This window comes from Nuphar pumila, chromosome 1, assembly GCF_984573655.1.
Source record: "Nuphar pumila chromosome 1, dmNupPumi1.hap1.1, whole genome shotgun sequence".
In the NCBI taxonomy this organism is placed as follows: domain Eukaryota; kingdom Viridiplantae; phylum Streptophyta; class Magnoliopsida; order Nymphaeales; family Nymphaeaceae; genus Nuphar; species Nuphar pumila.
Window position 1 is genome coordinate 20,183,714 of NC_143249.1, and position 20,314 is coordinate 20,204,027.

The following is a 20,314-nucleotide window of genomic DNA, read 5'->3' on the forward strand; positions in this document are numbered from 1 at the left end:
AGTGCGTATCACCCCCAGACTGATGGCCAAACCGAAGTTGTGAACCGCACCCTAGGGAATTTGTTACGGAGCCTAGTGGGCGAAAATGTCAAAACTTGGGATCTCGTATTGCCCCAAGCCGAGTTCGCTTATAACAACTCCATTAACCGTTCTACTGGTAAATCTCCGTTCCAGGTAGTGTATGGTCGGTCTCCCACCCATGTCGTTGATCTAGCCCCTGTGTTTGATCTCTCAGCTCCAGCTCAGGATGCCTTTGATGCTGTCGAATATATGCGTGACATTCACAGACAAGTCCGGGCCAAACTTGTTGAAAGCTACGAGACCTACAAAGCTTTCGTAGATCAGGGTCGTCGTGATGTCCATTTCGAGGTCGGTCAACTTGTCTGGGTGTATCTGCGACCAGAGCGTTTTCCTGTAGGCACCTATAGCAAACTAAGTCCTAAGAAGTTTGGCCCTTTTAGGATCCTTCAGCGATTGGGTTTGAATACTTACCTCCTTGAGCTGCCCGATGACTGGCATATTTCCCTTATTTTCAACGTGGCTGATCTGTATGCTTACTGTGGCAACAAGTCGACAGAGCAGACTTCTTCCCAACCAGGGGAGAATGATGCAGGGCAGGACCCGAGTGGGTCCATAGTGCCACCCGATCCGCCACAAAGGGTGGATGAAGGACCCCGCGGGTATGACTCACTTGCAGGAACGGAGCCACGACGCAGGGAGGTCCCCCTGCGCACCTACGCCAGGCGTGGTGGAGCTCGCACGCCCCAGAACCAGCTGCAGACAGAGGCTAACCCAGATCGTGGGTCGGATCCTAATCTGGACCCGCGACCCGGGTCCAGTAAATAGTCTTTTAAAAGGCCCTTCCTAGGGTTGCATGGAGGCAGAGAAGATTGAAAGCTCCCGCCGTTCTTTGTTTTCAGCAGTTTTTCCTATTCTTCCTTCCTGCATATTGTTTTCTCCTTTACGTTCTTTATTGTTACTGTTTTCCCCATTGTTTAGTGAAACTATTTTGAGTTTAATAAAGAAGTTCAGCCACCGATTCACGGTGGGCCATTATTTCACTCCTCCTCTATCGTGGGCTGCATCAGTTGAGCAGTGTGCACAAATACAATGCCACTAAAGGGCTATAAGGTGCACAATCACAAAAGCCACTTATGGGCAAAACACACAAAGCCACAAAGGGCTAGCTAGCACACAAAAGAAAAAATATAATTTTTATTTAATATTAAATGAACACAAAATACATAAAAAAACAAGAGGCAAAATACCCTTTTTTATAGAGTACATAAGAGAGAGAGAGAGAGAGGACTTGCAGCCGTCGAGGAGCTCCCAACGACTAGAAATCTAGCCATTAGGGAGCTCCGAATGGCTACATGGCCAAGGACAAAAATGCCCTTGGCCAAAACCTGTAAACCCTAAAGCAGAAAAATAAAAATAAATAAATATTAAAAAAACAAATGTCCCTAGTGGACATAATCTTATTACAAGGGGAAATTACAGAAATACCCCTAGAGGGTATGCCTATTACAAAGATGAAAATATATATATATATAGGAAATACATATATTCTAACAACTTTCCTAACTGAAGTAGGAAAGGGCAAAACGCAATTTACAATCACTATTTCAGATTGCAAAACTTAATGAGATATTCTTGTTGAGAAACAATGAACTGTGTTTTACTGAAGAAGAGTGAGCCTCTTCTTTTATTCTAGGAAGTCCAGTACCATAGTGATGCAGTAACAATCAATATAGAGAAGAATATCAGAGAGAGCAGAACATACTGTGGCGACAAGGCAGTACTCTCAGTCTTTCTCCAGGCATATAGTCCTCAAGGCAAATTGCACATGTACATGACGTACAGTTATCTTCCACAGCGGATGTGAATATAATGCTTGGCAATGCTTTCACTAGACGACTGCTCATTCCATGGAACTCACAAACAAGGGGAGTCCGAGGATAATCTCTTCTTATCCGATGCCTACGCAAAAAGAAGCATGTTGCAAGCACAGCTGATATGGCAAGTAGAGCTATGAAGGAGATTGCCATGATAGACCATGCTGAATTCTCAAAAGTTGGAATGATCCACAACTCCATGTCAATTATGCCAGCATATTTCTTCAGTTCTTCACCTGCTGCCTTGGAAATAAATGCTGCATGGATTTTTATCCCTGCAGAGTTCCCAGCCACTGCAATTACACACGTTGAAATTTTAGAATTGGTCACATGCTGCAGAAACAGTTCAAATGATTATATGACAATGAGTGCACACAACCACAAGCCTTCTTTCATATTTCCATTCTGGTTCCCAAGACAAATAGATACAAGTCCATGATGACATCAAAGATGTTGAGCAGTTTGCCTAGGGAAAATGCTCGGTATGAGAAAAATAAATGAAAAGGTACAATAGTAATCATATACACACACGTGGCATTGCCTCTTTATTATTGAAAATCAAGACTATGGTGCAGATAGCACTTTTTGTCGAAGTCCTAAAAGAACCACCATTTTCACATACATGAATAACTGCATTTGTAGCTCAATTTTTTTATTCTGCCAATATTCAGTCTATTAATGCCTTCAAATAAAATTCCATTTTCTTGAGTGTGTAAACCGATGTAGAAGATATTAAATATAGATAAGTAAAAGAACCCACGACTTACTTGAAACCAGAATTCCAGCGTCCTCGTTATCATAGACAATGGCTGCCTTGAGTCCAGCATGCTGTGCATTTCTAACTTTATCTTCAAATGTGCATCCCCCTCGTATAATTAATGCAAATGGGGATCTTTTGCCTTCTGATGGAGCAATATCATTAGTCAATGGAGTGCAAGCGTCAAGAGGATCAGCTAAATATAGCACCCCACATTCTCCTGATGCTGTAACTGCCGGAGCTGGAAATTCGCAAACACAATAATTAGCTCAATTCGTACAGTTACCAATTAGCAAACATGAAAGGAAAAAGAAATCAGCGGGGATACAATTTCTATTTGTTTATTAAAACTGCACTGTCAACACGCTCAATACATTGTTAACAATGCACTGCAGGATTCTTTTCGATTAGTTGGACGAACTTTTAAGCAACAAAATGACCAGTTCCATGAAAGTGAGAATGACATTTTTTTTCCTCCGTGTTGCATAAGGAGAAAGGAAGATGTGATAATTACATCCAAAATTCTGAAACTATACAGCTGAAGGAAAACCCAATGAGTGATCACTGTGCTTTATGGTCATCTCACAAGCACACTGAACTGTAACAATAAATCACTTAAATTTCTAATAGTCAGAGATATAGACTGCATCCCGATGTAACAGCAATATGCCAAGAGGAGCACTTTCTAGTTTCTTCACTACTTAGATTTATGATGGCTAGAAATAATTTACTGTTAACCTTGAAAAAGCAGTTCATCTACACATTTTCTCTTGACAAAGACAGATCCACGAGTTCTGGATGACATGTCCATGATGTTCACCATCATCTTGTGCAAACAGTGATGAAATTTTAATCCTTGTCTAAAATTAGCTGTTGGGTGGCACACTTGAAGGCGAAGGAGATGGGGAAAGCAAATCCCCTATTTATATACACAACCAAGGTAGGAGACTATTGGGAACTCCCCACATAGAGTCATTGGGGAGCTCCCAAGGGCTCTATGGTGGGTGGGGTGTGTGTGTGTGTGGGGGGGGGGGGGGGCAAAGGTTAGACAAAAAAAAGTAAAAAATAAAATAAAGAATATAAAAAATACATTAATAATTTAATAGTTGTTTCTAAAAAATAGTTATTAGTACAAGTAAAAAGATCAAAATACCCTTATAAGGGATTAACTATTATAATACTTAAAATATATGAATATGTATATATATACATGAGTATACATACATACATATATTTTAACACCCCTCTTCAAACTTACGGTGAAATGACCGAAAGTTTGTTAAGGAGAAAAATAAAACGAGAATCAGGAAGAGCTTTGGTGAAGAAATCCGCAAGCTAATATTCCAATGTGATATACGACAACGTTGTCACGAAATGACGAGAAACCCAAGACATTCAAAATCATAATCCAAATGCCAAATCAAAATACATTTGAATACTAACAAGATACAAACTAATACAAGATTTGTGAATAAATGATTTCATTCATAATGAACAATAAAATACATAAAAGAATAAATACATAAAAACCTCATTACAAAATGCACTCAAGAACAGTCAAAAATATCTAAAACTACCCATCATTTTCTCACCTTACAAAGGCACACCCACCCATATTTATAGAGAAAAGTAGAGAGAAGAAGAGAATTGAAATAGAGAAGGGAAGTCCTCTCTCATTAAAGAATGAGAGAGCTAGAATTCTAGCTATTGGGAGCTAGTCAAACTAGCTTTGACTTGACTCCCACATATATCATATATATTTATAATATATATTATTATTATATTTATATATATATTAAACAATATATATACATATATATACTTATATTACATTAATCTTAACACCCACCCTCAAACTTAAAGTGTCTCATTGTAAGTTTGAAATTACAAAAGAAAAAACCCAATACACAAAATGTCTTCATAGACTTCATCAAGTTCTTCCATTTGGTGTCTCTTCAAGGGGTGCTCAATCATATGCTCCATTACATAAAGGATCTTCAATATCATCAATTCTTGATATTCTCGAAATGTCTTTAGAATCATCTATACCGCTGATATTTGAAGAAACTATAAAGAGAGCAAAACAAGAGCAATCTAACAACTATATATATATAACTATATATATGTATTATAGAGAGAGGATGGTTAAGCACACAAACATAAAATACGTACAAAATATTTAATAAGTCAATTTAACATTTTTCAAAATCATTTAAAATAAGAATTGATTTTGAGCAGTCATTAACTAAAAACATGATAGTTATTAACAAACTCGACCGTAATAGAATAATATTAAGAGAGTTGCAAACAATGATAAAGTTATTTTATGAAAATCATACACATATATATCACAAAAGACATATTAATGTATAATAATCATAGATTTTCATCATTATTAACACTATGAAGAAATAACTCAATAACAAATCATCTTTACGCAGCAAAAGATATAAATAAGCATGGATCAATTAGAAGCAATATTTAAACCAACAACTAATGCATATATGAATAAACCATGCAATAATTTAGAACCAATGAAGATGTCACATATGGACCAATAATATTAAACAATCTTTCAAGAATACATGATTAGAAAAACATAACCTTATGCAAATTATCCAAAACAATTAATCATGAAATAACTCACGCCAACTAAACCATATACAATGCATGAAAATATTTCAACCATTTCTCATAAAAGAGCAAATGAGTTTAAAAAAAATTACGAAGAGATTTCAAAATTTTCATACATCATAATGAATGAATTTTGCAAATTAAAATACTAGTTTGACCACCACAAGCAATCACCTTCTAGGCCTCCAAACCTCAAACATCAAGTCTATAAACGACTAGAACAAGAGCATAATTATCATGCCACTAAAGGGTCAAAGACACACGAAGGTGTGTATAAACATCTCTTGTTTACATATAATGACACTTAAAAACAAGTGTATCAACGACTAAAACAAGAGCATAATGTCAACAAAGAGCTAAAATCACACACGAAGGGGTGAATAAATATCTCTTGACTATATATAATGACACTCAAAAATCAAGTGTATCAGCGACTAGATCAAGAGTATAATGCCAACAATAGGCTAAAGTCACACATGAATGTTGGAATAAACATCTCTAATCTACATATAATGACACTAAAAAATCAATTGTTTCAGTGACTAGATCAAGAGTACAATGCCAACAATATGTTAAAATCACACACGAATTTGCAAATAAACATATCTTCCCTACATATAATGAGACTTAGATAAGAGGCATAGAAAGGAGAAGACACTTGAGGTAAGAAAGCTTGTAATGGAAAACAAACAAATGCTATCAATAAGAATAAAGATTTTAACAATCTTTCGAAACTACATGGTTTCATAACTACCATCACAAGATATCGAGCATCAAATGACCATATAAGCAAAATAATGCTAAAATGCATTCATAGAAACCAAGGTGAATCACGTGGCAGTTAGACGCATACCTATACTGACAAGATGACATGAGGTGCACACACAACTCACCCCAATGACTAACTCGGATTTTCAACAACAATGAGTTCAGAGGCCAATCTGTTAAAATATTATGTCTCTTTTAACTGTAAACTGAAATACCCATCAGTGGTATTTCAGTCCTTTTACTCAATAGGTGTCAGCCACCCTAATGGGCTAACATTTTTACTTTTTCTTTTTTATTTACTTTTGCTTTTTACACTTTTTTTCTTTTTGACTGTTGTGAAAGGGACAGCTCCATATAGCTGTTGGAGCTGCCCCAACAGTCACAAATGTGACCGTTGGGTGCAGCTCCAACAGTCATATTGAGCTGCACCTGTGGCTTCTTTTTGCATTATAAATAGGCCTTAGTGGCCCTTGTAAACATATTCTTTTTTGTGAGTGCATATGCAATATTGTAAAGCCCCTCTTGGGAACTTATGAATTGAAGTTCATTTTGTTTCATGCTTTTGTGCATGTGTATTCGTGCCTTCGTGCACTTGTGAGTGTTCTCATTTGTGCCTTTGTGCAGTCTTTGTATTTCTTGTATTGTGGTGTTACACACAATCTCTTTTTGTAGAGATTTTCACATGGTATCAGAGCAAGGTTGTTTGGAGAAAGAAATTGGTGTGATTCTTCTTAATATCAAGTGCCTCGAAAAACGTGCCTTCAACTTTTTGGTGATTGGAGTGGAGGTTCTTCTTCATTCAATATTTTAGAAGATTACTACAACAAGAAAGATTTAAAATCTTATTGTGGTACGTATTTTTTTCTTTCTTCTTTCCTCTCTAATGGGTGCAAAAGACTCCCATTTTTCTCTTGGTTTCAAGCTAAATGGCTCAAATTATCATGTGTGGGCCGGAAATATGGAAGCTCACATCAAAGGGAAAGGGCTTTGGGGTTACATTCAAGGCTCGATTCCGGAACCCGAGCCTAAAATTACTTTGGTTAAAGAAGGGGAAATCAAAATCCTTGAGGGAGATGAAAGAACTAATGCTCTTGAGGAATATAGTAGGAAACATGAGGAATGAGAAATGAAGAATTTCAAGATCTTGTCTTGGATTTTCTCTTCTGTTGAGACAAGGATTAATGCCAACATTATAAAGTTTAAAAAGGCTTCTTAAGCGTGGGAGTATCTTGAGAAGATGTATACTTCTAGGGACTTGTCCCATAAGTATTATCTTCAAAAGAGAGCGTTAACTCTTGTTCAAGGTGATATGTCTATAACAGAGTATTTTGCGGAACTCTCTTCAATTTGGGATGAGCTTGTCATGCTTGAACCCAAGTGGAGTGGAGAAGCCATAGAGCTTCGTCATAAGCAATTAGAAGAAGACCGATTCTTCAATTTTTTGAATAGTCTAAGGCCCGAGTTTGAGCAAATAAGATCTTCTCTCCTATCATCTTTTATCTCTCCTTCTCTTGAAGATGTCTTAACTAAATTAAGTGGAGAGGAAACCCGTATGGGCATTAGCAATTAAAATCCTAGTGTGCTTGCAATGTCCACAAATCAAGAAGAATGTGATGGTGTTAATGTCGTTTCTAGACCCGGTAACAATTTAAAAACATATAGACCTCCTCAATTTAAGAATCAAAATCAAGGAGGAAGAAGAGATTATAGCAAAATCTCGTGTCACTTTTGCAAAGAACCGAGTCATATCAAACCGGTTTGCCCAAAATGGAAGAAACTTCTAGCAATGGCAACTACATCTCAACCATCCAAAGAGGAATCTTCAAAAGAAGCTTTATCTCTCAATCAAATTGTGGAGGCTCTTCAACCTCTTCTAAAGGAAGCTATTTCCGATGCCGTTGTATCCACCTCTTCTCCTCCAGGTAAAACTTCTTGGCTCTTAGATTCGGGTGCATCCTTTCATATGACCCCAAACATTTCATCTTTTTCCGAGTATTCTAAAAATGTGTCACCTTCTTTTGTTTCGACCGCGGATGGTACTTCTCTAGAAATTAAGGGAATTGGAAATTTTAAAACCCAAAACTTCTTTATTCCAAAAATTAGACTTATACCAAAATTAAATTTAAACTTGCTTTCTGTTTCTCAACTCACGGACCTTGGGTGTAACATTCAATTCTCATCTAATAAATGTTTAATACAGGATCACCGGTCTGGGAGATTGATTGGGGAAGGCTCTAGGAAAGGAGACTTGTACTATGTGGACTTTCTTCAAATTCCTAAAAACACCTTTTGTAATGTGGCCCAACATAAAGACATAAATGTTTGGCACAAGAGACTTGGTTATCCCAACATTACCAAGTTATCCTATCTACATTTTGTTAAAGATCTTTGTAAAAATATTTTCTCTTGTAATGATTGTATTCTTGGAAAAATGAGAAGTATACCTTTTGAACCAAGAACTATGTTTAGTACTAAACCTTTTGAAATTATTCACTAGAATGTTTGGGGACCGGCACTTGTCATATCCAAAGGTGGTTTTGCTTACTATGTGATTTTTGTGGATGATTTCTCACGATATTGTTGGATACATTTTCTCAAACATAAGCATGAAGTTTTTTCATGTTTTAAAACATATCATATGATGATTAAAAATCAATTTAATAGTAATTTAAAGATATTTAGGACTGATTCTGGAGGTGAATATCTCTCTAATGAGTTTAAGAAATATCTTGAGGATTGTGGCATTGTCCATCAAAGATCGTGTCCTAAGACCCCACAACAAAATGGTTTGGCCGAAAGAAAGCATGGGCATATCATTGAAACCACTAGAACCCTTCTCATTTCCCAAAATATTCCTAAAAATTTTTGGGCCGAAGCGGCTCTTGCTTCCATCTATCTTATCAACTGACTTCCATCCAAAAATTTAGATAAAATTTCTCCCTTTGAGATTCTATATGAAAAAGAACCTGATTATAATAGGTTGAGAGTTTTTTGTTGTTAGTGCTTTGATCTTACAGATAAAAATGATAAACTCTCACCAAAAGCCATTCTTTGTGCTTTTCTTGGCTATTCAGAAACTCAAAAAGGATTTTGATGTTATGACTCTAAGAATGATAAATTATATGTTTCAAGGAATGTAACTTTTTTGGAAAATGATAGTGGTTTTGAAAAAAATGAATCTCATTTAGAAAATGCCGATTACTCCTTTCTTTTTGACCTTTTATCTAAGGATGATGATATCTCTAGTGATGATGAATCAACATATAATAGTGAAAATGAAATGGTTGTGATCAACAATAACTCTAGCCCTTCTACCCCTCAAGAAGAAAATGTATCTAGAGAACCCATCACTTATTCGCATAGAGATAGAAGCACCTTTAGGAGTGCTATTGAACTATATAGTGAACCTAGTGAGACTATTTTCACTCATGATTCTCATCCTAGGAGAACTGAAAGAACTAGAAGGACTCCCTCTAGATTCGTATCTTTTTATTCTTTCTCTCTTAAATATCGAGCTTGTTTGAGTGTCATTCACTCTTATTTTGAACCAAAAAATTTTGGAGAAGCCAAACAATGTACTGAATGGAGAGAAGCCATGGAGAGTGAACTCAAAGCTCTTAAGAAAGCTAACACTTAGGAATTTCAATCTCTTCCCAATGGCAAGAAAACTATAGGATGTCGATGGGTGTTCAAGGTCAAGACTAAGAGTGATGGTTCTCTTGAAAGGTATAATGCTTGTCTTGTAGCTAAAGGGTACAGTCAAGAATATGGGATTGACTATGAAGAGACATTTGCTCCAGTAGCTCATATGGTTATTGTCAAATGTCTTATCACCATTGCTTCAATTCGAAAATGGAGTATTTACCAAATGGATGTCAAAAATGCCTTTTTAAATGAAGATCTTAATGAAGAAGTTTACATGGATGCTCCACCTGGTATGAAAATCCCTAAAAATAAAGTTCTTCGTCTTCGTAAAGTTCTTTATGGACTGAAACAAGCACCCAAGGCTTGGCACGATAGGTTTAACAATGTAATGACTGAAAATGGCTTCACTTCATGCTAAACTGACACTGCATTGTTTGTTAAGAAATCTGATGCAGGGATTGTTATATTATTGTTATATGTTGATGATATGTTAATAACAGGTGATGATATCAAAGGAATCAAGAGCATTAAATCTATTTTGACTTCAAAATTTGAAATGTCAGACTTAGGATTTCTGACATATTTTTTGGGAATTGAGGTTGCCTATTCTCAGAGAAGCTATTTTTTGTCTCAAACTAAACTTGCTTGTGAGATTCTTGATAGATCAGGAATCACAGATGACAAGGTCTGCGAAACTCCTGAAATAGTAGGTTCGAAGATGAAGATTGATGATGGGATTCTCTTAAAAGATCCCACACCTTACCGGTAACTGGTTGGATCCCTAACGTATCTCAGCATTACCAGGCTTGATATTTCTCATGCAGTACATGTTGCTAGTCAATTTCAACATGCACCTACTACAGTCCATATGAGCGTCATCCTTCGCATCATCAGATACATAAAGGGTACAGTAAACAAGGGAGTATTTCTATCTTCTACGTCTGAATTAAGTTTAATTGCTTATACTGACTCTGATTGGGGAGGTGACACAAATAATCGTCACTCCACCACTGGTTTCTGTATTTTTTTAGGTGAATCATTAATCTCTTGAGATGCAAGAAGCAGCAAAAAGTATCGCTTTCATCCACCGAAGCTGAGTATAGAGCCATGGCATCTACTACCATAGAGATTGTTTGGATTCGCAACTTGTTGGAAGATATGAATATTCAAGTTCAAGGGCCCACAAAATTATGTTGTGATAATAAAAGTGCAATCTACATTACCAAAAATCACACATTTCATGAGCGCACGAAGCATATCGAGATGAACTGCCACTATGTTCGTGAAGAATATTTAAGAAAAACCATTGACCTTCCTTATGTTACATCAGAATATCAACTGGCAGACTTCTTCACCAAGGCGCTCTGTTCTCCAAGATTTAACTTTCTTCTTGGCAAACTTTCGGTCGTGACACCCTAAGTTTGAGGGGGAGTGTTAAAATATTATGTCTCTTTTAACTGTAAACTGAAATACCCATCAAGGGTATTTCAGTCCTTTTACTCAATAGGTGTCAGCCACCCTAATGTGCTAACATTTTTACTTTTTCTTTTTTTATTTACTTTTGCTTTTTACACTTTTTTTCTTTTTGACTGTTGTGAAAGGGACAACTCCAAATAGCTGTTGGAGCTGCCCCAACAGTCACAAATGTGACAGTTGGGTGCAGCTTCAACATTCATATTGAGCTGCACCTGTGGCTTCTTTTTGCATTATAAATAGGCCTTAGTGGCCCTTGTAAACATATTCTTTTTTGCGAGTGCATATGCAATATTGTAAAGCCCCTCTTGGGAACTTATGAATTGAAGTTCATTTTGTTTCATGCTTTTGTGCATGTGTATCCGTGCCTTCGTGCACTTGTGAGTGTTCTCATTTGTGCCTTTGTGCACTCTTTGTATTTCTTGTATTGTGGTGTTACACACAATCTCTTTTTGTAGAGATTTTCACACAATCATCTATCATCAAGACCCAAGGTAAATGACAATATGTCACTCATAAACTTGAGTATCTATATTGATAGGATGATATGAGGTGCACATGTAACTCACCTCGACGGCTAACCCTAACCCAATAACAAGGCCAAAAACAAATGAGGTATTATATAAAATTCAATGGTGGACAATCCAAACGCCATAAAAAGGCAATACAAAGTTTCAAATTTTAAAAATCCAATAAAGAAGATGAAATTTTATAATGAATGTAGTGCAATCATTGTAATGAAAATAGCAGAAACACCAATAATCCAACAAACTCTTTAAAAGAGTCAAACAAAGAGCCAAGAACACAAGCACGTAAAATGCACAAATAACCCACTAAGGGGTAAAGTGCCTTAAAGGCAAAAATATATTGAAGAGAGAGAGAGATAAAGTGGGCTAAAAACCCTTACAATGCAAGAGGGAGAGCCCTCTTTTTATAGAGGAGAAAAAGGTAGAGAGAGGGACCACTTGGGGGCTCCCTTCTAGTCGTTGGGAGCCCCAACGGTCATATATATGACCGTTGGAGCCCCAACGACTAGATGGTGGGGCCCCTAGTGGTCCTATTACAATGATTAAAAATAAAAAGAAAAGGAAAAAGGAAATAAAAAGAAAAACCTAAAAGTAAAAAAGTATAGGAAATTTACAAAAATACCCCTATCGGGTATTTGAATTGAGAAATAAAGAATATATGTATATATATATAAGTATATGAATATTTATATATATATATATATACATATTTTAACACGTTTCCTCAAACTTTACGGGGAGAAGACTAAAAGTTAGACAAGAAGAAACAAAAAACGTGGAGTTGGAAGCGCTTTGGTGAAGAGGTCAGCCAACTGATATTCTAAATTAACATATGGTAGTGTGATGGTTCCTTTGAGAAATTCGTCTCGAACATAGTGACAATCCATTTCAATATGCTTGGTACGCTCGTGGAATGTATAATTGCTTGCAATGTAAATCGCGCTCTTGTTATCACAACACATCTTAGTGGAAGAAGAAATGAGGACACCCATGTTACAGAGGAAACTTCTAAGCCACACAATTTTCATAGTTGTCATCGTCAGAGCCCGATATTCAGCTTCAGTGGATGATAGTGAAACTTTTTGCTGCTTCTTACATCTCCACGAGATATGAGATTCACCTAAAAAATGCAAAAACCAGTGGTTGAGATTTGATCATTGGGATTTCCTCCCCAGTCTGCATCAGTAAAAGCAGTTAATTCAAGAGATAAAGAAGAGGATAAGAAAAGCCCTTTGGAGATGGTGTTTTTGATGTATCGCACAACTCGCATCACGACCACCATGTGAAATGTAGTAGGAGCATGCTGAAATTGACTTGCAGCATGAACCACATGAGCAATATCTCGACGGGTGATGGATAAGTAAGTAAGGGATCCAATCAATTGCCGATAGAGAGTAGGATCCTCAAGAAGAACGTCATCCTCAAGTCTCAACTTTGTATTTATAACTTCAAAAGTTTCAACTTTTCTTTCATCTGAAACTCCTGATTTGGTACAGATGTCTGTTGCTAACTTCATTTGAGATAAAATGTATCCTCGAGGAGAATATGCCACTTCAATACCCAAAAAATATCTCAAAAACCCCAAGTCAGACATATCAAAAGTTTTCTTTAACATAGTTTTAATATCATTTACTCTTTTTTTGTCACTTCCAATGATGATCATATCATCAACATACAGAAGTAGAATAACAATGGAGTCACATATTTTCTTAACAAAAAGAGCAGTGTCAGTATAACAATAAATAAAACCCAAATTGATTAATACATTACTAAACTTGTCATACCAAGCTTTGGGAGCTTGCTTAAGGCCATATAATGCCTTTTTCAATTTCAAAATTTTACCATTTAAAATTTTAAATTCATGTCAGAAGGCGGTTCCATATAGACTTCTTCACCCAGCTCTCCATTTAAAAGAGCATTCTTGACATCAAGTTGAAAAATGGGTCATTTTTTAATAGAGGCTATTGCAATAAGGGTTCGAACACTAATCATTCGAGCAAAAGGGGTAAAAGACAAATCATAATCCACCCCATAGTCTTGGGCATATCCCTTGGCTACTAATCGAGTCTTAAATCTTTCTAAAGAACCATCACTTTTAGTTTTTACTTTAAAAATCCATCTACATCCAATGGATTTCTTGCCATTAGGAGGATCAGTGATTTCCCAAGTTTGTGCTTTGTTAAGTGCATTAAGTTTAAGTTGCATTGTTTCATTTCAATGGGCATATTGTTTGGCATCATTATATTGAGATGGTTCATGAAAAGAATGAAGAGCTAACAAACAAGCTCGAAAATTAGGAGAAAAAGAATCATAAGATACAAATCTATTAGGTATTTTAGAAATACGATTTGATCTTCTTTGAGAAGATTCTTCTAACGATTCGTTTTGAGAGAATTTTTCAAGAGCACAAGGAAGATTATTTTCATTTCTTCTAGTATAAACTTGTGTGTGACTTGTTATATTTTCATTTAGATTTTCATGTAGATCATGTTGCTCATCATTTTGAGGTTCAATATGATCTTCAATGACAACTTCACGAGGATCAATAGATTCAACATGATTGTCAATGCATTTTTCTTGAGGTAACAAGTCAAACAAAAAGGAATAATCAATATTTTCATTTAGGTTATGCGAAAAACCATTTTCTTCTTCTAGAAAAGTGACGTCTTTTGAGATATAAAGTTTGTTATTTAGTAGGTCAAAGCAGCGATAACCTTTTTGTTTTTCGCCATATCCTAAGAAAATACATTCAATTGCCCTTGAAGAAAGTTTATCATTTTTTGTGAGTTAGAACAAAACACTTACATCAAAAAACTCTTAGTCTTTTATAGTCGAGAGACATTGTAAAGTTTTTCAAATGGAGAAAGATTTTTCAAAGAAGCTGAGGGTATTCTATTAATTAAATATGTTGAAGTCAGAACAACTTCGCCCCAAAAGGATTTTGGAATATTTTTGGAAACTAATAGAGTTCTTGTTGTCTCTATTATGTGTCTATTCTTTCTTTCTGCAAGACCATTTTGTTGCGAAGTGTTTGGACAAGAACGTTGATGAAAAAATCCATTTTATTTCAAATATGTTTGAAAATCATTGCACATGTATTTGTTAAAATATGTAATCTCATATGCATATCTCATATGTAATCTCATATGCACATAATCTTTTCTTTTCTTTTTCCTTAGTTAGCTTTAGTTAGTCTTAGTTAGAACTTAACTAGAAATTAGGTTTAGTTTTTACTTTTTGGACTATTATAGCCATTTCCTTTTTGACTAGTCAAAAAGGTGCTTAATGACTAAAGTCAAAAAGCAAATTTCAAGAGAGTCGTTGGACTCCCAACGGCTCTAAATAGAGTTGTTGGGAGTCCAACAACTCCCTTGATGGCTCCTCTCCCTTCTCCATAAATATGGGGTACTATTCCCCTTGTATAGCAGTCGGTTGTATGGGATTTTCTCCTAAGTTAATGAGATTCATTTTTTGTTATTCCTTTTGTATACCCTTTTGGGGGTATTGTGTATGTTCTTATGCTTGAGCTCTCTTTGTGAGAATTTGTTGAGAGTTACTTTGGTTGTGGGTTTCATTTTCTTACAGTATTCACCTCCCTAGTCAGATCTAAGAATGGAGAGGTTTCCTAAAAAATGATTTTTAATTATTGCATGAAATTCTTTAAAAAAAAAAAGAAAACCGAAGATTTACGATTTAGGAAGTTAATCCATGTAAATCGAGTAAAATTGTCAACAAAGACAACATAATATGAGAAGCCTCCTTTGGATATAACAGAAAAAGGACCCCATACATCGGAATGAACAAGTTCGAACAGCCGTGTGGAAACATAATTTCTTTGAGGAAATGGAATAGCTTTAGATTTTCCAAAAATGCAATCTTTACAAGTCATGTGTTTGTCTTTACAAATATTGTCCAAAAAAGGAAAAAGAGAGATCTTTAAAAAATTCGGATGACCAAGTCTCTTATGCCAAACTTCAATACATAGTGAAAATATAAGTAGTTTTTGAATTAGTGCATTAATCAGATAGACCATTCTCATGAGGTGTCATATAAAAGGAGCTCTTGAATCAAGGATCCAAGAAGACATACCTGGAGGAGAAGATGAGGCTATCGCGGCACCCGATGTAGATAAAGATTTAATTAATTATTGAAGTGCTTCCGATAGTTGAGCAAGTGAAAAAGAATTTCTTCCCTTACTTGGTTCATCCTTCTTTGGTGTGGATTCTTCAACAAAAACTACCTTGTTCTTTCGAGAGTCATTCAACTTAGGGCAATTAGGTCTTATGTGCCCCGATTCATGGCAACGATGACAAATAGCCTTTTTGTAATTATCATTATAGATATTTTGCCTTCCAAAATGTGGAGGCTTATAAGATTTCAAATGATTGCCGGTTTTAGAAACGACCAACACTTCATCTCCTCCCTTAATCATACCAAAACGAGTTTCTTCTTGGCATATTTCGGCAATGGCATCTTCCAAAGGAAGAGGTTTAGATCGATGGAGGAGAGAAGATCTTGTTTAAATTCGGGCCTAAGCCCATGTAAAAATTGAAAAAAAAAAGTGTTTTGTTTAGCTCAACATCCTCACTAGCAACCCATTTGGGTTAAAGCAGGGATAACTCGTCCCATAAACGACCAAGAGTACTCCAGTAGTCACGGACATTCACTCCCCTTGTTTGATGGTACGTATTTTTTATTGAAAAAAAAAAATGCCCTGAAAGGTCTTTTTAGGTATGCATACCATTCATAAATAACCATGTCTCATTAGCTTTCCGAAACTTAGCAATGTTGGCACATATTTTGAGCTCAACCAGTGTTGTGAAAAGCGTTGAGGCGTAGCGAGGCGCTCCACCAAAATCTGAGGCGAGGTGTAAGCCTCGAGGCGTAAAGCGTAAGCCTCAAAAAAAAAACTTAAAAAAGACTATAAAAAATATCTAAAATTATGAAATTGCATTGGATTGAGATTGGATTGGATCCAATTCCAATTCAATGCAATTGTGTTGTATTTAGAATTTGGTTGGGTCTGTTTGGACCCAAACCCAAAGCTATTCAATGTGAGACTCATTTTGGGTTTTGTTCGGATCTTGGATCCAACATGACCAATCCAATCTGAAATAACAACACCCAAATGATATATATATATATATATTAAATAAAAAAGAAAAGAAAAATAAAGAATATAAAAATACATTAATAATTGTTTCTAATAAAAAGTTGTTATTACAAGTGAAAAGACCAAAATACCCCTGTATGGGATTAACTATTACAATACCTTTTATATATATATATATATATATATATATATATATATATATATATATATATATATATATATATATATATATATATATATATAAACATGGTATCCCATCCAGGTGAACTCAAACCCCCTTGAATAACAAGCACTTGAGTTTGGGTCGAACTTCAGGTTTTTGTTGTTTAAAACAAATGGAATCAGAACACAACCCACATAATTAGATGTTATGTAGAATATATTTTTACATAAAAATATACAAGAAAACACTCGAGTGAGTCAGGTAGCGTCAGCTAACCAACAAAATTGTTTCCAAGCGCTTTCTTCTTTCTTGCCTTCAGCTTTTTAAGCTTACCATCCACATGCAGATTTCAGTGGTAATATCCCAGACACCAATGGCGTCTTGTTTTTCTAGGTGAGTCCCCGAAGTCTTAGCATTGTAAAATTGCACCAATGATCTTTTTTTTTTTAGGCCAAATGTCAAGCCATGGCCAACTATAACAGAGTTAGTAGGGTGCTTATGCTCTATTTCAGATATGGTTTATTCTAGTTTATGTTTCTTCAGAACATACGGAATGAATAGCATTACAAGTAGTAGTTCTCTTTCATAAGAGGACTAAAGTTATTAAGACGGACATCCATTATGTTAGGAAGGAAATGTTGAAGAGTGTTAACTTATAATAAGACTGTTCAATTTTCACAAACAGGTTTAAATCCTGAGGGGGGTATCCCCAGCTTGCCTAATATATATATATATATATATATATATATATATATATATATATATATATATATATATATATATATATATATATATATATATATATATATATATATATATATATATATATATATATATAAATATATATGTATATATATAGTCCTTCACAAAGCTTTATTGCACCTAATTTACATGTTCCTTCTTGGCAAGATCTCATTGATCTCACGGTGAGATTTGTATTCATTCTATGTTGAAGCCTTGAAGGTGCTCACTGCTCAGTATATGTGTATGTTTGCTCCTTATGTAAATGACAATTCCTATCTTCACCTTTTACATATTACTATCATATTCTATTTGTTCCAGGGTTATTTCCATCGTTCAACCCTTTCATCTTGTTTACAAGAATACACTTTGTGCATTATTTTCAATAACTAACAAAAGCAGGTGGCATACTTGCACTTACATTTTCTAGTTTCAATACGGTTATCGCTTGAACTTTGCCAAAACCATCTAGTACTGTATCTTCCGACAAACTTTAGAAACCTGAGACAACTTCCAAACTGCCTTGTCGCTATCAAAAAACTAGATACTCAACAAATTTCCACTGAAATAGTGCAATTATATAGCAAACAGGTAGTCAGTACAATTTCAGGAAAATGCACAGGTAACAACTAATAAATACTACCATTGAATCCAGAAACAAGTCATCCAGTAGAAAGACTTTTGCATTAAAATATAGACTCAATCCTTATAATTCATGCTAAATCTTACTGAAGCTTGCTTCAAGGTTGTTGAACGACAACGACACGTTCTTCCCAATCAACACCACCTTCGCAGTTGCCATGCCCGTAATCAAGGAAATTACAATGCATAAGAGAGGGAGGCACACGCATCCCCCTTTATGCCAGCCGGAAGAACACAATCCCATGCCAACAATTACCAACAAGAAGCCCGAACTTGGTGAGTCTTGCGCCTGCATAAGCTTAAAATTAACCAAAGTATAATTAAGTTACTCGCTGAACTATGAACTTGCAACCAAATCATGTCAAAAAATCACCAACCAGTAAGCACACTCATTGGTTAACATTCAATTTTTCTTCAGTAAAGAAAGATTCCTCTGGAGAGTGAGGGAAAAAAACTCTTTCATAAATTTTATTAGAAACCAAAACAACATTAAATCAACGTACAGTTGACAACACTCTGCAAAAAAAATGAAAACCAAATAATTGAAATTTAAGGAGGGAAAATAAAAGCTGAATGGAAAGACAAAAAACAGGCAAAGTTCGTGAGGCCCCAAAGGGCAACCAAAAATAAAAATACAACCCACAAAAAAAGAGAGACGCAAAATCGAATGAAGAGAAGGAATTGGGTATCACGGTTTTCGACCACTGACGCACAAAAATAGAGAGAGAGAGAGAGAGCACCACCAAGGAGGAGATTTTGGGGCAACCTCAGCTAAAAAGGAAGACCGTGCCAATGAATACGGATGGAGAGAAGTCGGTCTCCATATGATAGCCGAATGAAAGAAATAGAGATGCTGGAGATACCAGTGCTCCTTGTGTCGGCCTTGAGGAAAGAGGACGAACCCTCTCTCTCTCTCTCTTAATAAAATGTTTTTTATTAAAAAACTTAAAAATTATTGGTTTCACACATAAATTGTAAACAAAAAGCATTCATCTAAAAAAAATGCTAATAATATTTAAAATATATATATTCAGTTAATATCAGTAGGGGTGTCAAGTAGGGATGGGAGTGGACCGGGGAAAAGCCGGCCCCGACTCGCCCTGTTTGGACCGGGGATGAAGGGTGTGAAACGGGGATGGAGGCGGGGACGAAGGTTAAAATCCATCCCAGTTCCGGGATGGACGTACAATTTTCCCGGCCTCGCCCTATCCCTGCAATAGCCCCGCCCTGCCCCGCTTCATCCCCGTTTGAACCAGGGATGGAGGACATGAAACAGGGATGAAGGCAAGGGTGGAGGTTAAAATCCATCCCCGTGCAGGGATGGAGGTTCTAATCTTGAGGCGGGGCGGGGGTGAAGACCTTGTCTACCGCCCTGCCCAGCCCCACTGCCATCCCTAGTGTCAAGGTCAGGTTTGACCCCAACTCAACTCGTACCAAACCCTATAGAATAGGGTTTCATGGTAAATAAAAAATTCCAATTAAGATACGAGTCACACCCAAACCCAAAGAGTCCGAGAAATATATGAAGTCGGGTATGGTTTGTGAAAATTCACACCAGACCTGCGTCTTATCCAAGTTAAGGTTAAGATTTGTAGTTTTTTAATGTAAAAATGATCAAAAAATATTGTTTTACTGAATATGGTTCAGGTTTGATTCATGTAATCCTTATAGGATTCAGGTATGGTTTCTCTTATGGTGGGTCTGATTAGACCTGAATTCAGACCCGGTACCATCATCTCAAGTCATATTTGGGTTTGGTTTAGTCTATTTTTTTATTTAGATTAATATCGCAAGCTGGATTTAATACATGTTCCAATAAAGAATGTAATTCGTCTCCATTTTTCGACATATAAATAACTTATTTCTTTTTTTTCTGCCAAACACGTTATTACCGGGTATAGTTTGAATTTAGGTCCAACCTTACATCATCGAAACTGAGTCATATCTAAAAGGAAC

The 20,314-nt window shown here is 36.0% G+C and overlaps 1 protein-coding gene across 1 annotated transcript in view; it reads right to left on the reverse strand.

The window, feature by feature from the left end:
* LOC149848263 (receptor homology region, transmembrane domain- and RING domain-containing protein 2-like) overlaps positions 1-19,258 on the reverse strand; it is a 44,717-nt gene extending 25,459 nt beyond the window's left edge. Inside the window, exons 1-4 of the mRNA XM_090010877.1 lie at positions 19,125-19,258; positions 18,446-18,647; positions 2,663-2,893; positions 1,784-2,188 (exon numbers count right to left, since the gene is read on the reverse strand). Coding sequence (XP_089867003.1) covers positions 1,784-2,188; positions 2,663-2,893; positions 18,446-18,602 — 793 coding nt within the window. The 5' untranslated portion in view covers positions 18,603-18,647; positions 19,125-19,258. The remainder of the gene's footprint in view (positions 1-1,783; positions 2,189-2,662; positions 2,894-18,445; positions 18,648-19,124) is intronic.
* Between the last annotated feature and the right edge of the window lie 1,056 nt (positions 19,259-20,314).